The 25,265-nt window shown below is 37.8% G+C and overlaps 2 protein-coding genes across 4 annotated transcripts in view; one reads left to right on the forward strand and one right to left on the reverse strand.

Annotated features, from left to right (window-relative positions):
• Window positions 1-3,722: 3,722 nt before the first annotated feature.
• LOC142355085 (uncharacterized) lies at window positions 3,723-22,043 on the forward strand. Its single transcript, XM_075407366.1, has 6 exons — window positions 3,723-4,480; window positions 7,117-7,283; window positions 7,586-7,702; window positions 9,101-9,892; window positions 19,062-19,366; window positions 21,339-22,043. Exons 1-6 carry the CDS (start codon window positions 4,033-4,035, stop codon window positions 21,706-21,708), a joined length of 2,199 nt encoding a protein of 732 aa, XP_075263481.1. The 5' UTR covers window positions 3,723-4,032; the 3' UTR covers window positions 21,709-22,043.
• A 602-nt stretch (window positions 22,044-22,645) lies between these two features.
• Window positions 22,646-25,265, reverse strand: part of LOC142355083 (uncharacterized) — a 37,055-nt gene continuing 34,435 nt past the window's right edge. For all 3 annotated transcript variants that reach the window (XM_075407365.1, XM_075407364.1, XM_075407363.1), the window contains one exon: window positions 22,646-23,366. In XM_075407365.1, coding sequence (XP_075263480.1) covers window positions 22,953-23,366 — 414 coding nt within the window. In that variant the 3' untranslated portion in view covers window positions 22,646-22,952. The remainder of the gene's footprint in view (window positions 23,367-25,265) is intronic.

A 25,265-nucleotide genomic window follows, 5' to 3' on the forward strand; every position in this document is an offset into this window, starting at 1 on the left:
CCATACCAGAGACGCCAAAACAGAATGGGTTAGCTGAGAGGTGCAACAGGACACTGCTGGAGCAGGCAAGATGTTTGCTCATTGACTCAGGACTTCCCAAGATGATGTGGGGAGCAGCAATTCTTCACACAACAAGGATCAGGAGCTTGGTTGTGAGACGAGGAGAAGAAAAATGCCCAGCAGAGCTGATGCAAGGTATAAAACCTAGGCTTTCAATTAGCAAACTGTCTATTTTTGGTTGCGCAGTTTTTATGAGGGAGCGTGACAGAGATGTCAGCAAACTTGAACCCAAGGCACTGGAAGGAAAGTTTGGGGGATACACTGAAGGAGACAACGGATACCTGGGGTACATACCCATCACACGCAAGGTTGTGGCAGTTCGAGATGTGATCATCAAGGAGTCCGAAGTGGGCTCAATCCCTGACAACACAGAGACGCCCGACTTACTAGATGAGGGGTCACAGCAATTGGGGATCTGGCACCCAGATGATGGAGATCAAGACGATGGCAACAAAGAGGAGCAGGGCACAAATACTGCAACAAGGGAGGAGTGGCATTGCGCAGAGAACGTGAACACTCAAGAAACCTCACTGAGACGAGATGCCTCAGATGTTGAGGAAGCAGCAGATGAAGAGGGAGTCTTAGTTCTATTGCTACAAGAGGGAGTCTTAGACACTTTGAGTCGCTGGAAGACAGTGAAACGGAGGACTTCTCACAGGCAGTTGGCTTTTTTGAAGAGGCACTGGTGCAAGCGAACAGGGCAGAGCCCAGACGAGGGACACGAGCAAGGAATGTTTGGCAATTTTTTGGAGAAGTCAGGACCCGTCTTGCTTTGACTGAGGGTAACTATGCGGAAAACAAAACAGTCTACGAAACCAAGCAAGCTGTCGAATGGGACCAGTGGTACCGGCCAATGAATGACGAGGTCAAGGCACTCCAAGACAACGAGACTTGGGACTTAGTGAGACCACCCACAGACAGGGACGTCATACCGGGCAAATGGGTCTACAAAGTGAAATTGGGCCCAGTAGTCAAGTCGACAAACACAAAGCACGCTATGTGACGAAAGGCTTCAAACACGTGGAAGGACTGGACTATTTTGAGACTTTTGCGCCTACCTGAAAGCCAGAGACATTCAGGATTCTACTTCAACTATCACCGAAGCAGGGCCATGTGATGCACCAGTTTGATGTCAAGGCGGCTTTCCTGCACTAACCAATAGGGGAGGAAGTGTATCTGGAACAGCCACAGGAGTTTGTTAAACAAGGATCAGATGGGGAGAAGTTAGTATGTCGACTAAATAAGTCAATTTATGATTTGAAGCAGGCTGCTAACAACTGGTAAAAAGAACTGGCAAACTTTCTACTGAGAGAGCGGTTCACCAGAAGCAGGAATGATCACTGCTTGTTCGCACGATCAGAAGCAGAGGAGCACACCTTCATCTTGTTCTGGGTTGACGACATCATAATAGCATCAAGAAGTATGACAGTGATCTCCGATGTCAAGAAGGCACTAAAGGCAACATTTCACATGGAAGACAGAGGGAGACTACACTGGTTTGTGGGCCTTAGAATCAGACAAGAAGAGGGCAAAGTCACAGTTGACCAAGAACGCTACATAGAAACAATGCTTGAGCGGTTTCAAATGGATCAATGCAACCCCTCAAGAACTCCAGCTGATTTGAATTTGAATTTCAGACAGCACAGAACGGGGACGAAGAAGTGGACCAGAGTATCTACAGAAGCTTGGTTGGATCACTTCTTTATCTGACCAAACAGAAGAGGCCAGACATCATGTTCACAGTCAACATTCTGTCCAGGCACATGAACGCACTTACCAATCAACACTGGCTATGCGGAAAACGACTTCTGTGATATCTTCAAGTTTCAAAAGGTTTAAAACTTAATTACACAAAAGAGGCTAGTTATGATTTAGTGGGTGATAGTGATGCAGACTGGTCTGGAGATGTGTACGACAGAAAATCAACAACGGGCTATTACTTCAAGCTCAACGGACGTGGCGCAGCACTCAGCTGGGGTGTCAAGAAGCAGGCCACAGTTGCTCTTTTTTCATCAGAAGCAGAATATCAGGGCATGTCAGCAGCAGTTCAGGAAGCACTCTACCTGAAACAACTTCTAGAGGATTTTGGCATCCAACAGAAACGTCCAATAGCAATTGGAGAGGACAACCAAAGTTGTATCAGACTTTGCCAAAACCCAGTCATGCAAAAGAGGAGCAAGAACATCGCGACAAAGTTTCACTTCATTCGGTACAAGACGGATGATGGGACTATTTCAATTCATTACGTTCCTACAGACAAAATGGCAGCGGACATCTTCACAAATTCTTTACCCGTTCCGAAAGTGGAAACATTCAGAGCAGTTTTGATGGGAACAGACTCTACGCAATCAACTCAAGTCTGAGTGGGGGTGTTAGAATTTTGATTCAAGTTGGAGACTTAAACTTAGTATTATTAGAAAATTTAATTTACCAAATTAATCTGACTGAGGTAAATTGATTCAAGTCACCAATACTGATATAAATGAATCTTCAAGAAATGGTGCTGTGAATCAATACTCGGTTCAAACTGATGATTCTAGATAATTATTATTAGAGTTAGATTAATTGATGTAAAATCTTCCGAGCATGTATTAAATGAATATGATATCTCCGGAAATGTGAATGAATTCTTAGAAAAGTGCAAATGTATTCCATTTATGGTTCCCTATGCGACTGATTTGCAGAAGCAAACCATATTGGGTAACCCTTGCGACCCCCACTATAAATCATGGTGCCAAGATTAGTTTTGTATCTTGACTTTTTCATACTGATAATGAGTATATATACAGCTGATTTTTGAGTCCTTTTTCATCCCCAAATTCAAATCACCTATTTGATCTAATAATCAGATCTCTCCTGTAAATCTCTAAATTCTAGTGTAAAATATCATTCTTGTTATTCTCTCATTTTGAGAAATTATTTTTTTCTACTTACTTAAAAACGCTTTTTATTCCGCTTGCGAAAACCCGTAACCCAACATTTGTCAAGTATCAGGTTGCGGCCTTCTATAATGCTTAAATTTTCTCCTTTTATTGCTCTGTAATCAATAAACTGTGGATTATTGCATGTTCAATTTTTCAGATCTAATCCCCCCCCGTTCTCATGCCCCTGGTTACAAATTATGGGTTATTATATAGCACATTACTATGTAAAAAATAGCACGCGCACATGGGGGCGGTGTAAAAGCTACTTATATGCCTCCTAAAGTGTGGGGGGCAGAATTGGTCCAATTCTTCAACATTCCCAAATTTGGGGACTCCCCCCCCCCCGATGTTCACGTACGACACCCGCGGTCGTTTAATAACGGTGAGATGACTATTATGTGAGAGGGCTATTTTTATTTTGGACTGTATATTCTTGGAAATTTTACGAGGTCCTCCATTTTGATTTTTGGTCACTTCTGTGTTTGTGATTAACTTTGACTATTTGACGAATAGTACGTTCTAATGTGAAGCCAATAACTAGCCAATACTGTTCATGCTGTAATTTTTCATCACTTCATTTGACCAGAGCTATTAAATTGTGGTGTGAAAAAATAACGCAAAACTACACACCACACGAAAACTTGTAAAGCTCTTCTTATTTTATAACTAATTACAAATCTAGTTGTTCTGTTGAAAAACGATTTGAATAGTTCAATCTTTACCATTGTGCTTTGATAAAATCTAGACTTCAGAAAGTTAAATGGTGCAAACTGATAAATCCATTTTTTGAATTTTCATTAACAAAGCTAAAAGTTTTCAAAATGGCACAATAGAATGTTTGAAAACTTGCTGATTATAGTACTCAGTTTGAAAATTGCTTTTCTATTCTTGTATTTGAAGTCTTATAGAGTCAACATCTTTTCATGTAGGAGCAGAATCCAATTATCACAGATTTCTGCCAATTTTGTTGTCAATTAAGAATTCATAAATTGGTTACCTTTCAGCTTGCTAGTTTTTAGCAGTCTGATTTATTGCTTTCAACCGCAAAATGGAAGTCCCGAAAGCCAAACAAAATTGTTCGCCGTCATCTCGTCATGACTCATTAATCGAGTCGGGTGGATCTTCGGCCTTCGGAGAATACTCGGCCGAATTGGTTTGTCCGACGACAGCCAATCACATTCAGCGATTCCAAGTCGGTGAAAATTCAAATTTTGGTCACGCTCCTGAAATGAATTTTAACCGGCATACCTCTGGAAGTACATTGAGTAACTGCTACATGCCCCAGTTAGAAAGGCTGGCAATTTCTTCAGCTAACCTCGACAGTGGAATAAGTGTGGGTAGCACGACTGGAAGTAACGTGGCCCCTTCGCCAAATTCAAGGTGGAAAGCTGGCCTGAGAAAATGTACAAATTGTGACGATGAATTTGATTTTTCAGGCTTTGTGAGTCACACGTTGGTTGGAGAAGTAAATTGTCTGTGGTGTGTTGAGTGTGAAGGTAGGTTTTAAAACTAACTGTTGATTGAAAAGTTTGTTCTTTCCAAATACAGCCCCCAATCTTAGTGGTCATATAACTTATAGCCCCCAATCAAAGTAATTATACAATAATCGGGGTGGGGCTCTAATTGCGTGTGGGGAGTATAAAAGAAGAAAGACACAAAAATTTATCATGCGTTTGATGCAATCACTGACAATTGCAATTTTTAATTATTTTTCTAAATAGAAAATTTTAATTAATACAGACATTGGTGAAGCAATTGCATGAATCTTGTTTAATTTTCCACTGATCATTTGCAAAACAGATTGAATTGAAAATGAACGAACAGTATTTGAATCTCAATTCTCGGAAGATGGCTAACGTTGTTGCAGCGCTAAAGCATAATGTCCGCCTATATCTGTCTTTTTTTTCCTGAAATATTTCAGTTTTTCGTTATATTGTGATCACGTTATGACAAAATGAGAGATTTTTTTGAATTTCATTTTCGGCACCATACAATTCTTGTTTGTTTTGATTCTTGTGTCATTAGACAGAAAGTTAATATAACTTCAATTGCTCTACAGGCTATAATTTTTACTGCAAACTATTTGAACAAACTGATGCCACCAGCGCTTTTCACTGCTTTCAGCAGCTTCCTCGTTATTTATCATGACATTTGCTCGTACTATTTAACATTTGAATTTGTTGTTCACAATGCAGCTATTATTTTTCATTGAATCAATAGGAATGTTCAAATATGCAAAAAATGTGGGGTGTTTTTTATTTGTGTTAGAAAAATTAATCATAAATATGACCGTCTTTGCTCCTTGCCATTTTAAATGACTACGTGAAACGTTTTCTTTTAATATTTAAATTGCAAACAACAAATGTTTTTGCTTGAAATTTTGATATTTTTTTGTAGTTTTTGTGAAAAAAAAATTTAAAAAAAAAACAAAAAGTTTTCTGAACGCCAGAGGCCAAAAATTTCTGAACCTAAAAGCAGAGAACAATTTCTGTACCACCAGAAGCAAGAACTATTGTTGAAAACGCTCTCCGTATAAAGATCGCATAACGATATTATCTTGAGAGAGATCAACAAACAGGATTTTGTATTCCCTTCAGGAATCAGGTTTACAAAATGTTAGAGAGGAGCATATACACTGCGTAAAATCTTTTTATCAGTTATCCTAGTGTTTTTTCAGTTGTTTCTGGCCGGAAAAGTGTAGCCCGTTTGATATTGAAGATTGAATTGAATTTTGGACTTTAGATTAGTGCAACAAATTTATCAAAATATTTCAGATTTGTCTCAAAAGTTTTCCCCGTTTCTCTTTTTAGCTCTCATGTTTTGACTGGATGGAGATCAAACAAAACGTTTTCACTTTTTTCCTGACATCTGATGTAATAGAACTTAAAATTATAAAAGTTGTAAATGAAAAGTTTTCACAAAGTATTTGCAAACAGTCAAAAATTGTCGATGTTGAACTTTCTGTTTACATAGGGAGTTGCGATAAAGGCTTTATTAGTTCTAGAAATGTTTTTGGAGGTGGAGGTTTTTTACATTTATAATCAAGTTGTAATAAGGTTCCCAACGCGTATGGTAAAACATTTTAAAAAGTCTTCAAAGATATTCAATTACTTTTAAACCAAAACTTTTTTCTGTCATTTTTTTTGAGATGGTGAAACGTCAAGATTGAAAAAATTGCAAAAATTTGTCAGAAAAAAGTGAAATATCGCCAGAATCAAGTAAGAACGAAATTATCTAGATTAGATACCCAAAAGCAACAGAAGTCAAAAATTTTAGCTTGGTTTTATTGTTTTATTGTGGAGTAAATAAAGAATTGATTTTAAAAAATCCTGCAAGTTTTCAAATGGCATCCCTTTTTATCTCAAGAAAAGATATCAAATGGCCCAATTGACAACAAAAAAACCAGCTTGGTATAACTTTTCTTTCTAAATTAACTTCGGACTGCCGAGCAGTTATTTTCTCTATTATTGATCGATCCAATATGGTTATTTTTCTAACCTTAATAACAATCTATCTAATAATATCAAGTAAGAATACTGGTAAAAAGTTCATAGCCCCCATTTCATGTAGGGTAGGAAAAAATACTGAATTTCCTAGCATTCTACCACATTACGAGCAATCTACCGGTACGAAATTTTGAGTAAATTTACTCGTTTTTTTACCAGATTTTACCTTTCCTATGTTAATACATTGTGCGCGTGAAACATACTTTCAAATTTTGTGGACGAAAAGGTGGTTCCTTATATGGAAATTTTTGTCAATTTTTTTCACTTTTAAGCTGGAAGTTAGAAAGTAAAAACAGCTTTCCACCGCCAAATATTTTTGACCGAAGCAAGTTCCACAAAGAATTATGCGGCATATTATTTGCAGTATAATGCCTCATTTGAGCAATCTTAAAACATTAAATCGTAAAATGAGCGGCAAAAGGATTAAAAGGATTAACATTTCGTGAAATACGCTTGTACAGCCGAACGTAACTACGTCTTTTGGGTTGTCGAACCACTGCCTATTTGAGCTCTGGAACCTTTACACCAGACGACGGTCGATTGGAGACTGGTCTGGTGGCACTAGTCTTTTTTCGAGACTTTTAGAAATTCTATTATGAATGTCTATCGGTCGTCAATGTTATCAGGTTTCATTATTGACACTTGTATTGTCGCACATTTGATCAACAAAGTGACGAAATTCCATACTTTCGTTGACCAGTCAAACGCCAGATGTTACCCGAAGCTCTGCCAAACACATCGGGACCTCGTGCGCTACTACTGCGTGGACTGTTCGGAAGAATGTTGCACTAACGTTAGTCCACTTTTTGTTTCTGACTCGGAACTCTTTCCTCTCCGCTGTGAACAAAAGTTTGTATTTGCAATTCCATGTGTGAACTAAGTCATGCTCGAGGCGTGCTTACGCACTGTTAACTGTTTCTGTACCCAAAAAATTAGCTTGAAATAATCAATCTAACACTTTGTGTATACTATAATGAAGGTGCAAAAAATAGGGGGTGGGAAAATTTGTTCTATAATAACAATAATAAATTTTTCAAAAGGCTGAAAATACAGTCAACCAATCTTTCAACCAATGATTAACCTGTGATTATTTAGTGCATGCTGGGCCACTGTGGGCACCTGTACAGAGGTATCAATGAACAGAGGGGGGAATTGGTGAGGGTCGCAGAGGGCGTGAACAACGTCAGGCTGGAAAGAGAACGACAGCTGCAAGTAATGATAGTTATAATTTTGGGATTTTTGGGTTCTCGCTGGGTGTTAGTATTTTTGCCAACGCTGTTATGTTTTTTGTCCAACTCACTCTCTTTGCGTTGTTTTGGCATTTGAAGAATGTGACCGGTTTCAGTATGGGTTTATAAAGTCCTATAATAGCTCTTTTACTATGAAATAGATATTTGCGTCGGATAGAATAGAATATAGCAGTTATTTAATATAGTAAATATTTAGTTAGAGTAGAGAAGAATTCAATTGAAAACTGGACGACATTTCAAACGATCATATCCAATTACACCCAATTTAGACACAAAATGAGCATAATTGCGCTTCAAGTCTGTACCCATTTATGCAACAAAAAATAAACAAAAAGTACCAAACTCACAATAAAGTGATGTCACATTGCTCAAGTTCAGACTTTGGACTTTGGACTTTTGTTGGCTAAATCTGAATTTATTGTTATCATTAATCTGTTTTTTTCTGCGCAAAGTTTTAAATACAAAGCAACTCTTTTAGATTAAAAAATATGCGTGGATAATGAAATGTTGAATTGGAAACATGTACTTAGTTACAGTCATCACTATGTAACATAGCGCATAATTGTATAAACTACTAATGAGAGGAAATAAGCTAAGCAACTGCTCGAGCTATATCGCTAAGCATTTAGCCACTGTGCACAGCTGAGCTTGTTGTTGTTCGCGGCTATTCCTCTGCTGCTGGGCTTGAAACGGCAGCCAGTGGGTTGTATCCTCGCAGAGTTGGAAAAAAATAAAATGCTTCTAGTACAAATTCGCTGCTTTTCATAGTGATGGTTTATACTTTTTGCAAGCTGTCATAGTCTGATTGGTTGATTCACTATTTCGACATAGACTACAGCAATATCACAGTAGGATTGCATCAGATAGTTCTAAAATGATTGAGTTTTTTATTGTATGTAGCACTGCTACTATTCATAATCACAATTTGTGGTTCGACTTTTAAAATCCTGTGATGGTATAACAGTTTTGGACACAAGGACAGGAAATAAGACCTAATTTATATATGTGAATAGCCATTTCCAACAGGAAATTCTTCCAGATTAGCATCTAAACCAATTGATCTGTTTTTCCATCAACTACCATCACATTCACAAGGTCTCAACAAACACCTCTTATTAAGATATTTGGATCTATTCTGTTTCGCCCCCACCCCCAGTGTTTTTATTAACAACCCCAGTTACAATTTATATGTTGTCATATAGCACGTTACTCTGTAAGAAAATAGCACGTGCGCCTGCGGGTCATAAACAATTTATGCTCACTAAGCTGGGGGGGGGGGGGGGGCAAAATAGAATAGATCCAGATATTTTTAGGGTGGTTATACCAATCCTTAAAACCATTTGTTCCCCAATTTATTTAGGTTCGCGCTGATGAGCTGGAATACTTTAAAGAAAACTGCCTTCATTTCCAAAAGGAAGCCAAGCCCAAAATAATTGCCAAATTTCAACAACTGCGCAACATTCTAGACAACCACGAACGCCAAATGCTGCAACGAATCGATAACTTAACTTCGGTTTGCGATAGAGTTCAAGTTCAAATCGAAGCTAGTCAGATTAATTCTCAGTCCCTGAGATACGAGATTGAGCGATTACATAATCATCCAAATATGGTAACTTGTCAGGAACTACTGACGAAGAACGCACGACTTCTAACTGATGAAACCGACGTTCTCTCGGCTGTTGAATATGAACTGCCGAAACTAGTGGAGATGACGTCATGGAAAAACGATTCAAACGAAGCTTCAAAATTGTTTGAACGGGCGGTCGAGAGCGCTGGTTACAAGTTGTTCATGCCTAGCATACGGTCCGAATTTGAAATGGACATCTCAACGATAGCCGAGGAGTCCGATGACCAGTCGGAACCCAGGGTTGTTCCTCCGAATCAAGTCGCCCAGACCGAGCACTTCAGAAAAGCGACGTTGGCCTCGCTTGTCGTTCGAGATATCGCATACGATGTTGAAGGTCAACGTTTATTCGTGGCGTTCAAAAATGCGAAGTCTATTCTTCAATTTTCGTTACAAGGTCATCATCAGGCCAATATTGAGGTACATTCGGTGCCATGGAGGTTGGAGTTCAGACATAACGTGCTGTACTTTTCAGTGCAGTCCTTGGAAGGTGTTTATGCACTGACGGTGCTTGGGGAAAGTCCTCAGGTTGGTCAGATGAATTCACCTAACTTTTATTAAAAACGATAAAATATAATCACCTTTATTAAGAATTTTTTAAATTTTTGAAAAGGCTTTACATTCCAGTCAAGCACTTAATTTAATTAGCTTTATGTGAGAATAATAACTTATTGTTCCAACATTTCTGTGGAAAAGCCGGTATAATTATACGTGGCCAGCTCAGATAAAATTAGAAATTTTTTAAGCATCCTGTAAATTGAGACCGTTCACTCAAATTGACTCATTCGATTTTATCGATCTTATCATTGTTGAGCAAATTTAATTGAAATACTTTCTTTTATATAAGAGGAAATTTTTTGTGGCCCACTTAGGATTGTTATCACATACGCTCAAATGAAATGACTGCCTTTAATACCTTAATGAAAAATTGTGAGAATTGTGTTTGTGATTTTTTAATTCTATTGCCTCAGTCAAATAGGTTGTATTAATACTTCTTCGATATTAATTTTGGTAATTTGACTCACACATTGATGATAATCTAATGATTGAATGAACGCGTACTAGATATAAATTGTCATTTTTGTAAACAAAGTTGTTCATGACTTTGTTTTTGATCACGGAAACATATACCTTATGGAAATAGTAAAACTGTTCAAGAATTTGGCTCTGAAACTCCCAGAAAAACTTTTTCTGGTTCAATATGCGTATTCTCATGGAGCAAATTGCTTTTTTGGAAGCAATGAACAGTTATTAAAAACGGTTCAATTTTTTGCTAAATTTGGTCTTGTCAAGAAATTACCAAAATATTTCAACAACGAGGTTGTTTAGAGGTAACAGAAATCTTAGATAAAAGTTCAGTTTGAATACATAGCAGGACATCATTGTATAATTTTAAAGTACCGGATGATTTATAAACAATTAAGAAAATTTTAGCAATTTTTGAACCAATCATAAACTCATTTTTCAATACTTGATAAAAAATATTGATTCAAAAGTACAGTGAACATATGTGCGCAACTAGTTCAAAGTTTATGGCAACCGTTCAATTTAAGCTAAAACAGGAAAAAGAGAAAGAAAATTTTATAATTGTTTTTGAACTTCAGTGGGCAACTGATGTTGACACGGCAAGCGTAACCATAATCTAAAAGAAGACGTTAAACTCAGCCTACCCATTTGGTTGCTGAAAGGTTTTCCTCGTCGCAATAAAATTTTAATTTGTTCTTATATATCTTTTGTTGCTATGGTGGGTAAATTTTGTGTCCATTTTTTAGCAATTGGCATTTGTAGTTGTCCACTGATTCTCGTTTATTAGTGTCTTTTATTAGTGCGCTTCTTAGTTCTTAAACTCACTAAAATAATTGCCAAAATTGCTCAATTTTTACAGCCAAATTTGTATATGCCCTCCCTCGATGCAGCAAAAAAAAATGTGGGCTATAAAATTGATTTCTTATATTTTTTTGTATGAGACACAAGGCTGCTTTTTTGTGAGAGTAGCATTGATCTATAGATCCGATACTGATTACAGAAAGCTGGTTTTTCTGTTCCAGTTTATGTGGTAGCCACTTACAACGCGCGCAAAACAAGTAAATTTATTGCGTGCAAAGAAGTATGCTCAAATCTATCGCTAGAATAATTATAGCAACCATTCTTACTGTGAGAAAAAAAACTGTTTCTCAATACGTTCTAACAATTTGCAAACTTGAAAATTCAAAGGTATCTTAATCACGAACAAAATAGATGAGTTTCTAGGAAAAGGCACAATGTTCATTATGCTGCATTTCAGTCTGTCGTACTTAATCTATTTAGCGTAGTGATTTGCGGTGCAAGTATGCGGAAAAAATATTAATTGGCGATTCGCGGTGCGAGATCCAAATTCAATTTACTTGCGTTCACTCGCGGAGCGGGATTTCAAAAATAGATTTGCAGAACTGATTTGAATTGCAGAATATCAAGAAAATGAAATCGTAAAACATAAAGCATTCAAGAGCAACGTGAATGCGTGATCAGACATGTCTGATCACGGAGCGGGAAACTAAGCAGACAGTTAACGAAAGATCATAAGATACAAATTGAACAAATTATTGAAGGTTAAAATAAATGAACTAAATTTAGGACATCATATAAGATTTACTGCATCAATGAAATTAAAGAAATAAAAATACATCAGGTATCACATACCCTTTGCATCAAGAAAAATTGTAGAATACAATTTTCGAAATATAAATAATAACAATATTTACAAATTAATACAAGGTCTCCGGTCAAATAGATAATATCAATATATGTACTGGTTATCATAGCTAAAAATACGGTAATTAATAAAATATGAAGTGTTTTGCAGTTTTAAACTAGTTTATATATTCCACTCTTCATTATCTGAGTTCTGTTCCTCCGCATCCAGTGCCGTCGTCGATCGTACCAGCGTTTGGTAGAGTAGAGGCGTATTTCGAGGTGCGGGTCGTGATACCTGGCCAAGCCAAGGAGATACGTTTGATTCCTCTGGTTGGTTTTCAGCGATTTGTTGCACTGACTCTATGATAGTATCTGGTGGTGCGAAATTTTCCACATCTCCCGCTCGGCGGGGTCGCTTTGGTGGAGGCAGGATATCAGAATTTGGCGGGGAAGTTTCGAATCCATAATAGGATGGGCTTCGACGAGTGCGATCTGAAGTTCGCGTATCTTGAGGTGCTGGAGCCGGATCAGTGGATGTCGATGCGTGTTGCTTGCTAAGTGAAGTTGTTGTTTGCTGGTTTCGCATTGCGGAAAAGTTTGGTTTTTTCGGGATTCGTCCCTGCATCGCGCGTGATATATTGGATTTCGTAGACGAAACCCCGCTGCCCAGTTCTCTCCTTCGATGTTTCATTTTTTATCACTCTTTTGTTTTCGAGTGAACTCCTTTATATGGCTGTGAATCAGCTCCTCCACAGTTTTCTCGCCAGATCTAGGTCCCCTATGATCGGCATAAGCCTTCAGTGGTGTTTGTCTCTCCAACTGCGTACCGAATTTCGCAATATCGCTATTGCGAACTGTTACCACTGGTATTCCGGGTTCCTTTATGGTGGATGTTTTGGGGCTTACTTTGAGTATATGGGATCACGGAGCAAGTACCTCGTATAAGCCTTCCAGATTCTTTTTCGAGCGTCTCTTGCCATGCACTTTTCTCGCGAGGTTCAGTTCTACCTGGCGCTCCTTCAGGGGGATAGGGCGAATCGCCTTAGTCTTCAAAAATCTTGGCTCTCCAACTGTACTTGCCCGCTCTCTGGACTTCGCTTCCGTGTTCGCTCGAGTCATACCAATCTCAACCTCGATATCACTGCGATATCCGTTGACCCACTTATCGTCAGGCAGTATCTCCTCTGGCATCACTGTGTCCTCGTCTAAATAATGATTTATAAAATTTTTGTACGTCAAGTTTAACAAATTGGGCTTAGTTGCTATCACGCTTAGCGGGGTGTTAGGCTTTCTTCCAAAGTGTGCTTTGAAAGGCGAGGTCTTTGTTGTTCTTTGTTCACATATTCGCAATCGGTGAATTATTATCTTTAATGCATGCTTTACATGAAAGGCGCGTGTAGATAATTTCTCCTCTTTAATACATGCAAGTCTATTCTTAATTGTTTGAATCAGTTGTTCCACCAACCCGATAGCACGATGATCATTTACAGGCGCTTCGATAATTTCAATGTTATTTTTGTTACAAAAAGTCTTCACTTGATTTCCGACTAAACATTTTGCTTGGTCTAAACGGATAGATCTTGGGATTCCATGAGTTTCAATATACATGTCCAAAAACTTCAGAACGTTCGGTCCATTAGCTTTATCATAAATATATGCAGCTGGGTAATTAGAGAAACAGTCAATTGCTGCCAAAATGCACACTTCACTGCCCTTTTCATCAAAAATTGGTCCCCCAAAATCAATTTGAATTTCTTGATTTGGTTCTACACATGGTATGTGGGGATTGAATTGCTTGGCGGGAATAACTGATTTAAGATTCTTACTGACTACCGTACCGGGTTTGCACTCAGTGGCCTTGACGATTAACTCGCGGTGCATGTAAGGCCACCAGCAATGTATAGCCATACAGATCAAACCCCAGGTGCCCGGGTGGCTTGAATGAATGTCATCAATGAGCGCTTCGCGTAGCACGTTCGGAATAGCCACTCGTTCGTCTATGCAAACGCACCCGGAACGCACGTGGAGGTCCCTCCAATATGAGTGTATATCGGGATTGATTGCTTTTAAACGGCTTTCGTTGTTGGTCAAAATGCAATCTCTGACCTCTTTTAATACCGCGTCTTTACTGGTTAGCGAAGCTATTAGTGACTTGTTAAATATTTTCGACACTATATACTCGAAGGTGGGTACATGCGGGCTCGGGGTTAATGGGATGCTGGCGTTTGATGAATGGGTTGGGGATGTTGGGGTAGTATTAAGTGGCGTACTTGCTTCGCGGGATGTGCTTGAGTTTTGTGTTGTTTGATTCGCCGTGCGAGAGTTGTTTGGCAAATTGGATCGCGTACTTGCGGGGCAAGTTGTATTTCCACTTGTGGATTGTTGATCCGCTGCGCGGGAGGCATCGTTAAATCGAACTCGGGTTATTCTCTTTTTAGAAGGCATTTTTCTATTTATTGAGTTGACGTATTTAGATACAGACAGTGAGTGATTAAAATTTTTGAGTTTAGGAGGATGCAGCTAATTTCTAGAGTTACAAGGGGCAAAAAGCACTGGTTTTAATTTTGGGTGATGACTTTTAGAGCTTTTTGTGGAATGTGATTTAATTGGCGGGATTTGTGATTGAGTAATTTGATGCTCGCGCTGCGCGAATGTCACTTTATTCCTAATTTGGATTAATTGTTTGCTGTTGCTGGTGTTTTGCAGAGCGAGAGAGGTGCAAAGTGGATTTTGTGACGCGGGTGTTACACACTTTAAATTGTTTAATTGACAAATACTATTTGAGGCTTGATCTCGCGGGGCGAGTGAATTGCTAAATACATGTTCGCTTACTCAGGTAGCGTGAGTGCTAATTGACATTATTGAATTGGTATCGGTCTCAAATTTAGGTGTAATTTGCGGTGCGAGTTCATGTAGCTTAGTTTTAGATGTGTTTTGCAGAGCGAGAGTGTGATGTGTTAATAACTAGTGTAAATGTGATGCGGAGTATTTGGTATTTAACTCTAATGCGTTAATAGATTTCGAGATTAATTTTAGTTTTGCAACAATAAATTCTTCGTCGTATGTAGAAATCTTTTTAGCTTTTTGAGACGGATTTCGGGAGAAATAATCTACCAAACCCATTTTTGCCCCAGGAAGGTGTTCATTGTCAAATTGAAATGGAAGGAGGCGATCGACCCAGCGGGTCAATCTACTGTTATATGACTTATTAGATCTATGTTCTTTCATAATTGAGAGAAGTGCGCGATGATCTGTAATCACTTTAAAATGTTTTCCATATAGATAATTTTTGAAATATTCTGTTGACCAGACTACACCCAAAAGTTCAAGTTCATTTAAGCTATAGCGTTCCTCGCAAGAATTTAAAAATCGAGACGCAAATGCAATTGGTTTCCACCCATCTACCGTTAATAGTTCAAGAGCAGCGCCAAGGCCAGAACGGGACGCGTCACATTTTACGCGTGTTTCGAGTTGCGGATTGTAGTGACTATTTGCAGTTGCGTTCGCTATGCGAGTCTTAATTTCTTTAAAACAGTTCTCATGTTCCGCTGTCCAAATGAATTTCGAAGAAATTTGCAGTAACGGGCGGAGAGGATGACTTATTTGAGCGAGATTAGGGATGAATTTTCCAATGTAATGAACAGATCCCAAAAATGAACACAGTTTCTTTAAAGTTTTCGGGGCTTCAAGAGCCAAAAAATCGCAGCTGTTTTAGATTCGAGAGGCGAGATACCCAATTGTGAAATTTGATACCCAAGCCAATCGATTTCTAATTTACCAAAATGACATTTAGGAAGATTTATCCTAAGATTTTCGTCGTCTAAACGTTGGAGACATCTTATTACATAACTTTTGTGATCATTCAGAGAACCTTTGCTAACTATCAGGATATCATCCAAAAAGCAATATGTATTTTCCAAACCAATTAGAGTGTAGTCCATAGCTTTTTGAAATTCAGCTGGCATATCTGTAAGTCCGTAGAATCCTGTTTGAAATCTATAAGTGCCAGTCATATCTCGACTAATGATATTAAAGTTGCAATGATTAGCGGTATTAGTGTCCAAATTTAATTGGCTGTATGCGTATTTCAAATCGATTGTAGAAAAGTACGTGATGTTTTGCGACGCGGGAGCACTTATTTGTTGAGATATTGATTCGATTAGCGTATCAATGTTTGGCCTCTGATATTTGTTCTTGTGAATAGCTTTATTTAAAACTTTTGAATCCAGTGCAAGCTTTATCGTTTGGTTTTTTTTAACCGTAACCACAATGGGTGATATAAAATAATTATCTGGACAACTTGAAAGTTTTATAATATGTTTTTCAGCTAGCAATTTTCTAAGTTCCGCATAACTTTGTCTTGGAGATTGATGGGAATACGTCTACCTTTTTGTGTCTAGGTTGAAAATCTTTATGCAATTTAGATTTTGCTACATGACTTTTTGATCTTCCAATACGTGATACCAAACCGGGAAAAGTTTTGGCTATCTGTTCTTTAAATCCAGGAGATGCAATGTTGTTGATAACGTTACCTTTTAGAAATGTAGACTGAGTTACAGCAAGTCCAAGTTGGTCGAACAAATCACGACCTATTAAGGACTTTAAACCGTCGGCTACGACTGTGAAGTTGGCTGTATCACATGCCCAGCCTTTGCTTGTGACAGGGGCTTGGATCTTCCCCTCTACTTGTATAGGTTCATTTTAAAAGGTCCGTAGTTGTGGTGGTGTTGATTCATGAATCCAGAAAGCACGGTGGCTGCTTTGTACCACTTGTGACGCGAGTGAATGATTAAGTATACTGCATGCACTCCCGGAGTCCACGAGTAGGGTTGTATTGACATTGCCAATCTTGAGGGGCATATTGAGTGGTTCGACTTTTTCTACCGCAGTTTCAATCATTGCGACCGTGTTATCCTCCTCTCCACTGCTGTAGTCTGATTCGTAGAGTTTTGCTGATTGAACGAAATTTACAGAGTCCTCTGAGTGTGGCTCTTCGTCTACCACACGAACCATCTTTGTCTTAGAGTCTTGCGGCTTTGTGTTTGTGTTCTTCAGTTGTTTACGAGACACCTTTGCAAAGTGGTTTAGTAACCCGCAATTATTGCACGTTTTCCCTTTAGCAATGCATTTTTCACGATGATTTGGGAGCCAAACTCCGCCACAATTGGAACAATAGAGTGTTGATCGATTATTTTGTTTTGAGACATTGTTATTGTTCTGCCAATACGGTTTTCATGAGTTATTATTAAACTGAACGGCGTTAACATTTGCCGGAACAACGATTTTATTATGTTGCTGTATCTGATGTTGATTCCGCATCCCGAGTTCCATATTAATTGCGAGTTCTAACGCCTGTCGCGATTCTACCGTTTGTTTTAAGAGTTTCTTTTGGATTTCAGGGTCAATCAGATTGGTGATGAAAACATCTCGAATTAGGGTCTCCTCTTTGTTTTCAAAATCACAGTTTTCCGCCAATTCTTTTAGTTTACCGTAAAAATGTTCAACTGTTTCTCCCCTAACCTGTTTTGTAATCAAGAAAACATGTCGGTCAAACGTTATGTTACGTGGGCGGATGAAGGCTTCCTCCACGATCTTCCAAAAGTTAACAGTAGATAGAGGGTCAATCATGATGTTTTCCTTGGCCAAGAGTGCCAGTTTGTACTGTACCCTCCACTTCTCCCAGCGAAGGGGGGATCCGGCTTTGTTTTGTCCCAGAAAGGGTCAATTCCAAGGGGTGTTCTTTTGGTTGCTGACTGCGCCATGTCGTACTTAATCTATTTAGCGTAGTGATTTGCGGTGCAAGTATGCGGAAAGAATATTAATTGGCGATTCGCGGTGCGAGATCCAAATTCAATTTACTTGTGTTCACTCGCGGAGCGGGATTTCAAAAGTAGATTTGCAGAACTGATTTGAATTGCAGAATATCAAGAGAATGAAATCGTAAAACATAAAGCATTCAAGAGCAACGTGAATGCGTGATCAGACATGTCTGATCACGGAGCGGGAAACTAAGCAGACAGTTAACGAAAGATCATAAGATACAAACTGAACAAATTATTGAAGGTTAAAATAAATGAACTAAATTTAGGACATCATATAAGATTTACTGCATCAATGAAATTAAGGAAATAAATATACATCAGGTATCACACAGTCTTAAATGGAGTTTCCAAAAAAACAGTGTTTCGACCTACGTTACTCAGCCTTCTGCAATTCGACTATTTCCACATTTTTTGAAAATAGGGGGATAATCAGCTAGAATTTTTACGTCTAGAAGATATTAAATGTCTTTTCAAATTTGTAATAAAATTTTTTCAGATTTTTACTGTAACTTCCGATTTGACATCGCAGTTTGTCGCGGTTTGTTCCAAGAGACCTTGCATTATATCCGATAAAGTAAACTTTATGCATTTTTCGTCTGTTTTTGCACTTTTCACTTTAGTTTTCATCAACTTAAAATCTGCCGATCATTTTTTGCTAAATTGCTGGTTTTGGGCTGTACAATTTTCCTCAATTTTTAAATGGCACGTTGTGTTTTGACATGCAGTTTAGGTCATGTGAAATTTTTATGGCTCTAGTAAAATTTTTACTCTCTTTGTAAATAATTTTGATACAGGCATTTGCTCCCGCGCTCCGTATTATAGAGCTCCCCGCGTTGTGGCCATTAACCCCCAGTTGAGAGATCGACTTATAAAACGACCGTGGTCGACCGATATCGGGTATAGAAAGACAGTGGTCGACCGATAATGGATATGATCAGACTTTAGGTCGACCTTAATGGTCATGGTTGACTTTAGGGCGACCGATATTGGTCATGGTCGAGTTTAGGTTGACCGATATTGGTCATGGTCGACTTTAGGTCCAGGATATTGGCCATGGTACGTTTATAGCCCTCCCCCATTATGGTAAACATCATTCCAAAAGGGGGGCTGTAATTTCGACGGGGGTCTATAGGGATAAACGTATAAATTTTTTAATTTGCAGTGACTCTTTGATTTTTTAAGAAACTCTTTTATGATTGTAGGTTGAAAAGGTGTGTCATTTAAAGACGTGCGCATTCTCACTCACTTTGTTTCAACCATCACCACTAGCCTCAAATCAACAACAACAGCAACAGCAACAACAACAGCCCACTGCGACTCAACAAACCACGAACGAAGACCCGAATGCCCGCGAAGTAGCCAATCAAATGGCTCTGTCTGCCGGAGTACTCCTAATTGCTCGTGTTTCTAAACCCGAGTTGTGTTTGTACGACTGTGTGAGCAACCAGATCATGAATAGAACGGCTCACGGGTTGCAGCAAGTTCATTATGTCACACAAGATCCGAGGTCAGTCGTCCCTTTTAATGCAAAACGATCGATAGTAAGAGTAAACCCCGGGTCGAGGCGTAAATGCTAAATATTGCTAGAAACTGTTAGAATTGCAGTGAATGCGATGAAAACACGTAAGAATTGCAATTTTTAGCGTTGAATGAGTTGAATGCGGTGAATTAAAAAAATTCACCGCTATGAATTGCAAATCTTACAAAAACTCGCCGCTAAATGTACCAAATATCTTCACTGCAGAAAACAATGCAAAAAAGATGTAAGAAAAGCGGTGAATGCGTTGACAGCGGTGACAAAAACTAATTCACCGCTAATAATCTCAAATCTTACAAGAAAACACCTCCAAATTTACCAAATATCTTTACCCCAGACTACCGCAAAAGAAAGATTTGAGAGTTGCCGTGAATGCGTTGAGATGTGTGAAAAAATTCATCGCTAAAAACCGCAAACCGTACAAAGTTCCACCGCTTAGTTAGCACAATTTTCTATCGTCTCAAATTTTTGATGAAACTAGGTAAGATTTGAGGTAAATGAGTTGGAAGTGATAAAAAAATCACACTCACTTTCACTTTCACAGGAAATATTCACTGAAATGCACACATAGCTGCAGTATTGGCAGCAAAAATAGGTTTTCTTTAAAAAAATCATTGTTTATTTTTGATTTCTGTATAGTACTCTTGACATGCCAATTTTATTAAAGAATTTTGTAGCAACGAGCATACAGAAGGCAGACATATAACTTTTACATAATAAACGTCCCGATCCATTTTAGTTGGGGGAACTATATATTCGAATGGTATTTTTTTGTTAAGTCAATTATGGACAATCGATATATTCATAGTAGAGGGTTGTGAGAGGTATCAAAATAGACATTCAGTTTTGAATGTAAATAAAGTTTTTTGTTGTTATTTTTGTTGTTTGTCTTGTCTGATAGTTTTAATAATGGCAAGTCTAATCGGTCATCTAATATGTTATTATTCACCTTACTAAATGATTTGGGTTGACAGCGGTTTTTATTTCATTCACCAATTATTTTGTAACAAATAAGAACTTTTAAAATTTTTATCTCCTTCTCATTCGGTAGACTATTAAGTCAAAAATAGGGATGAGCGGGCTCAGAAATTTATGGGCGAATGCACATTCCTCAGCCTCCTTGATCGTACATAATTCGAAAACAACGTACACAATTCAAAAATGATTTTGATACATTCTCTGCGGCAAATGAGATGAAAACTCTAATCAATCCAGTCTCAAAGTCAGAGATCCCTTATTTATGGGAGGTTTCAAAACCGCCAAGCAATTCTGTTGTAGCTTCTTTAGAAACTTAGAAAAAAAGTTAGTTTTTTTTATCTTTTTCAGGTGCATATAAGCGATTAAAAATTCACTTACGTTACTTCACCAGTAAAAGTTACTGTATATTTTTTGCGGTTAGTTTTTGTAATATTTGCGGTTTTTAGCGTTGAAAATTTTTTAACAGAGCGGCAGAGGTTACTTTTCAAAAATTTGATGGCCTCGTATAATTTTTTATAACTCATAAAATCTTAGTTTCAAACTCTTTTATTATTTACAGGAGAAGCTAGACAAGTCATATTTGTTACTTGGAACTAATTTTTGGTTTTCTTAGCTCATGGCTTCTTATGAACTTCAGTAGAGTGGGTCAGAGACTCTTTGCTTTAATTGCCAAAAAGTTTTTTGACAATCGGACTGAAGTCAAGATAGTATACTGGGTAGCAAAGCGGGATTGTTTAACGGATCCAAGAGATAAAATTTGAGTTCTGAGAAGTAAAAAAACCCACATGCTAGCAATCATTCTTTTTGTTGATATGGATTGTTTTTACTTAGTAAAATGTACTTAAGTACGTAAGTAAAAAATTTTTTAAAAAAAAACAGAAGAAATATCAGTTCTTTATAATGAAACCTCTCGAGTAATTTGTTTGGTCTGTTTCTCAATAAAATATATATCATTCTTTGTTAGGTCCGGTATTGTGGCCATCAGCAACGCCAACGAAGCTGTTGTCTTGATTTTCACCCCTCAACTATACCTCCTTACAAAGCTAGACTCCCAAACCCACTCACTCAAATGGCCCATTGGACTAACTTTCAACACACACCACCAACTAGCCGATAATCCGAGTACTGATCAGAAAGCAGAAAATTCCCTCTACATCTGTGATTCGGACAGTCACAAGATTATGGCTTACGACCTGTCGGCTAATCAGGTCGTGGCAACGCATGGCAGTCTTCAAGGCGCGGCATTTGTTAAATTCGTGACGCCCAAGCTTTTCTTGACGGCTTCGGTTTTGAACTTGAAAATTAAGTTTGTTAGAACTGATGATCAAGTTTAACGCTAAAATGAACTTGAAAATAAATCCGATCCCGTAAAATTGCGCACAATCGAACGTTTGAAAAATTTTTGAATAATCATTAATATGTTCACTTGCATGTCAATGATTTTTGCATTTAGCTAAAATTCGCCCATTTTTCCAGTGTCCGAAATTGACTGTTCGCTTGCGTTGCACTTTTCGGGACTACCGATGTAGTGAAGACAAAAATGAAGACAAAAACTGTGAAGACAATGAAGTACAAAAAATTGTAAAATCATAATTCTGAAATTCAAAAATGCTTGTATTGAACTTTGAACTTTTTTTCATTTGCCATAGCCACCCACCCCCCTCGCGCGGCATGGCCATGTCCTAGCGGCCGTGGGACTTGCTATGAAACTATCACCACCGAACATATTATAATATAATTATACATATTATAATATTATATTCAAATTTAAAATGGGAGTTCATATTTCAGTGGTGGTTTATTTTCTTGGGCTTTTTTCCTTTGGGTTTTATTTCCTATCTAAAATTAGGTGGGGTTTTCTTAGCAATGTTTGTCTTCATGGCTTCACTATAACCGAATAACACTAATCTTTAGTTAACTCCTTTTGTAATATTCTTTTTAAAACCAAATTCAATTGCAATGTTCTAATTAGTACTTCCAACTCGCCTTCAATTGCAACTTAATATTTTTCATCAAAAATTAGTTCAAAAGTTAGCAAAGTTTGGATTAATTAGCATGTATATAAAGTACACTAATTAAAATATAATTCAGGTGACAGTTAAGCATCAATAAAGTGAATTATGCAGAGCAAAATGCCTAAAAATAGAAGCGGAATTACATCCGCAACAATTCTAAGATTTTGACCAATTTTTTAAATATTTTTTTTTTTGAAAAAAAATCTTGAGCCAGAATTCTCATTGAAAATCTGAGAACTTTGAATAAAATGAGGTCAATGTCTTTGAACTGTTAAAACTGAGATAGCAGAGTTGAAACAAAATGTTTTCGGCTTTGTGTAGGGAAATTTTCAGAAAGTTTCGCCAGAAAATAAAGAGTTTGGGGCCATTTTTGGAGTATGGACGTGATCTTGTGATACTTATGTTTGACATTTTTGTATGAATCTGTGGTAATACTTTCGACTCAGAGTATTATTGGCAAGTCTCGTGTGTGTTAGTTGCTTTTGTTATAACCAATTGTTGAAGTAATTATTTTCTCAAAATTTGGCGGTGATTTGTTTTGTTGATTTTTTTTCTAAGAGGCGTTATTTACCCTGCCACTGTTCGCTTGAACTGGTTGAGGTTTTCATTGGACTTGTAGGTACTGCGTAAGGGTTATTGTTGTTGCTCGACGCATGATTGTTCATGTAATGATCGTTGGTGAATGAATTATGGGTGAACGAGGTATCGGAGAGTGCGGGGTTCGAACCGACGCCTGCGAGGGTGGAAGTGGATGAGTTGGGATTGGCTGTAGCGGCTGAGGCGGAGGAGTGTAGGAGTCGTTCGCAATAGGCACAGTGTGTAATTTCGTTGATGGAGAGCACGTGAATGGCGAGTGCGTTGAACTGACTTTGGATTGACTTGACGATATGTCTTTGCAATCTGTCACAGTTGGTCTCGTTCACGCGTGTGACCACGTTCAACGTCATCTGAAGGTTGTACGTGTCACCCTCCGTTACCTAAAACAGTTGCCAGCTTGGATTAGATAAAATTTGTTTCGGGCCCTGGACATAAATTGGATTGAAAAAGGTAACTCTATTTTAGGATCTATTAATCGGTAAATTTTTAATCAGAAAATCTGGAAAAACAAGGCAGACCCAAAGTGGGCTCCTTTTACAGCCTTAAGGTATAAAGAATTAGGGCTACTTATTTCTGCGCGCGAAGTAGGCTTACCTATATCTCTGAGACTAATCGACTCTGTAAAACACTGAAGATAAACTTCTATTAATACGGTGGTAATACAACACAACACCGGAGTCAAGAGTATAGAAATGGTGTATCTAACTGATAGACTGACTACAGCTAGTTGAGTTAGCGCTATATAAAAGATAATAGTGTCTTCTCAGTCTCTGATTGGCTGGAGGTGTACATCCAGTATTTCTACTGCTACAAAAGTATCAAATTTGCGAGTCATTTATCGGATCAGTGGTGTTTTAAAACCTAATTAATATTTAAAGATTTTTTTTGTTCATTTCTTAGCAACGTAGAGAACTGCACGAGCCCAGTTCAAGATTCGACCCAAGCCAGATCTGATCAAGCTTTATCCAGACGGTAGAGTAGCTTCCAGACTCTGACAGTACTCTGTGCTGTACCTGTACATCTGGGCAAACCAATTCATTCTAATCAAAGCTGGATTGGGTTGCGCACCTCAACCTAGGAGATTTAACACTAACGATAGTCAATTGAATGATTTTCTAGGAATGATTTCAGCTCTGACTTGACAAACAACGATATTAAACGTATATTTTTTTGCCTCTTTGCGTTAAGCTTCCAAGTAGTTAACTCATCAACAAAATAGACCAAAAAAATACTATCGGAGCTAGTTTACAGCCAGGCTACTTTTTGTCCATTTCCAAACCAACTACTTTTTCGTAATCCTCAACGCCAAAGCAGTTTTTAGTACTCTATCATCAATTTCCAGTTCAATAACCGCAGTTCGAAGTGAACCATTGACACTAAATTATAAATCAAGAATCCGAAACTGTATAATTAAATAAAATTTGTTAATTACCACACGAATAAACGTGCTCACCTTTATTTTAATTAAACTATTATCTAAGTCATTTTCACGCATCATTAGCATTATTGAAAAATTGTTATCAAAACGGCTTCAAAATTTTTGTTCTAATTTGGCGAAAATTGTAATATAGTCGTTAATAATACACCGTCAAACAAATATAAAAGATGTTCTAGATTAAATGCTGTGAAAATTTTTTTGATTATACCATTGAACTTCTGCGTTAAAGGTAATGAACTCTGCAGAATATTTGGTGTTAAATACTTGATAATTAGGTGATCGTAAATTAGTGGAACAAAGAATTGACTACTTCAACAACTAAAAGGTTTAAAATTTTCGAATAGATTTAACAGACAAAATCCATTGCATTAAAATTGCTTATATACATATTTATCAACATGTATTCAAACAAAATTTGACACTGTTGCCGCGGCTTGCCTGAGAGGAAAAAAGAAAAAGGAAAATAGAACATCAAATTGAAGAAATTACTTACAAAAATGATTTTTAGGAAGTATATACTTGTTCATGTCACTTTGTTCTGCGCTGTTAACTAGGCAGAAAAAAAACAAACAAGATGGCTCGTAGGAGTCTGTGCGTAGCACAGTATGTTCCAATATGCATCTCAAGATAGCAAAAATAAACAATAAATTCTGTCAGAGAAATCGTTGGCAGCATTCAAAGGCATCTAATATGTATTGCAGAAAATTACTTATACAGTTTGAACCAAAAATGCAGTCTAATTTCGGCAGACGAATAATGAAAGCTCTTTAACGTATTCCAAAAAGATAAGCGGAGGGAAATTTGAAAGACACAGACAAACTTTGCAAACAAACACATCACA

The sequence above is a fragment of the Convolutriloba macropyga genome, unplaced genomic scaffold, assembly GCF_964194025.1.
Source record: "Convolutriloba macropyga unplaced genomic scaffold, txConMacr16.3 SCAFFOLD_1096, whole genome shotgun sequence".
In the NCBI taxonomy this organism is placed as follows: Eukaryota; Metazoa; Xenacoelomorpha; order Acoela; family Convolutidae; genus Convolutriloba; species Convolutriloba macropyga.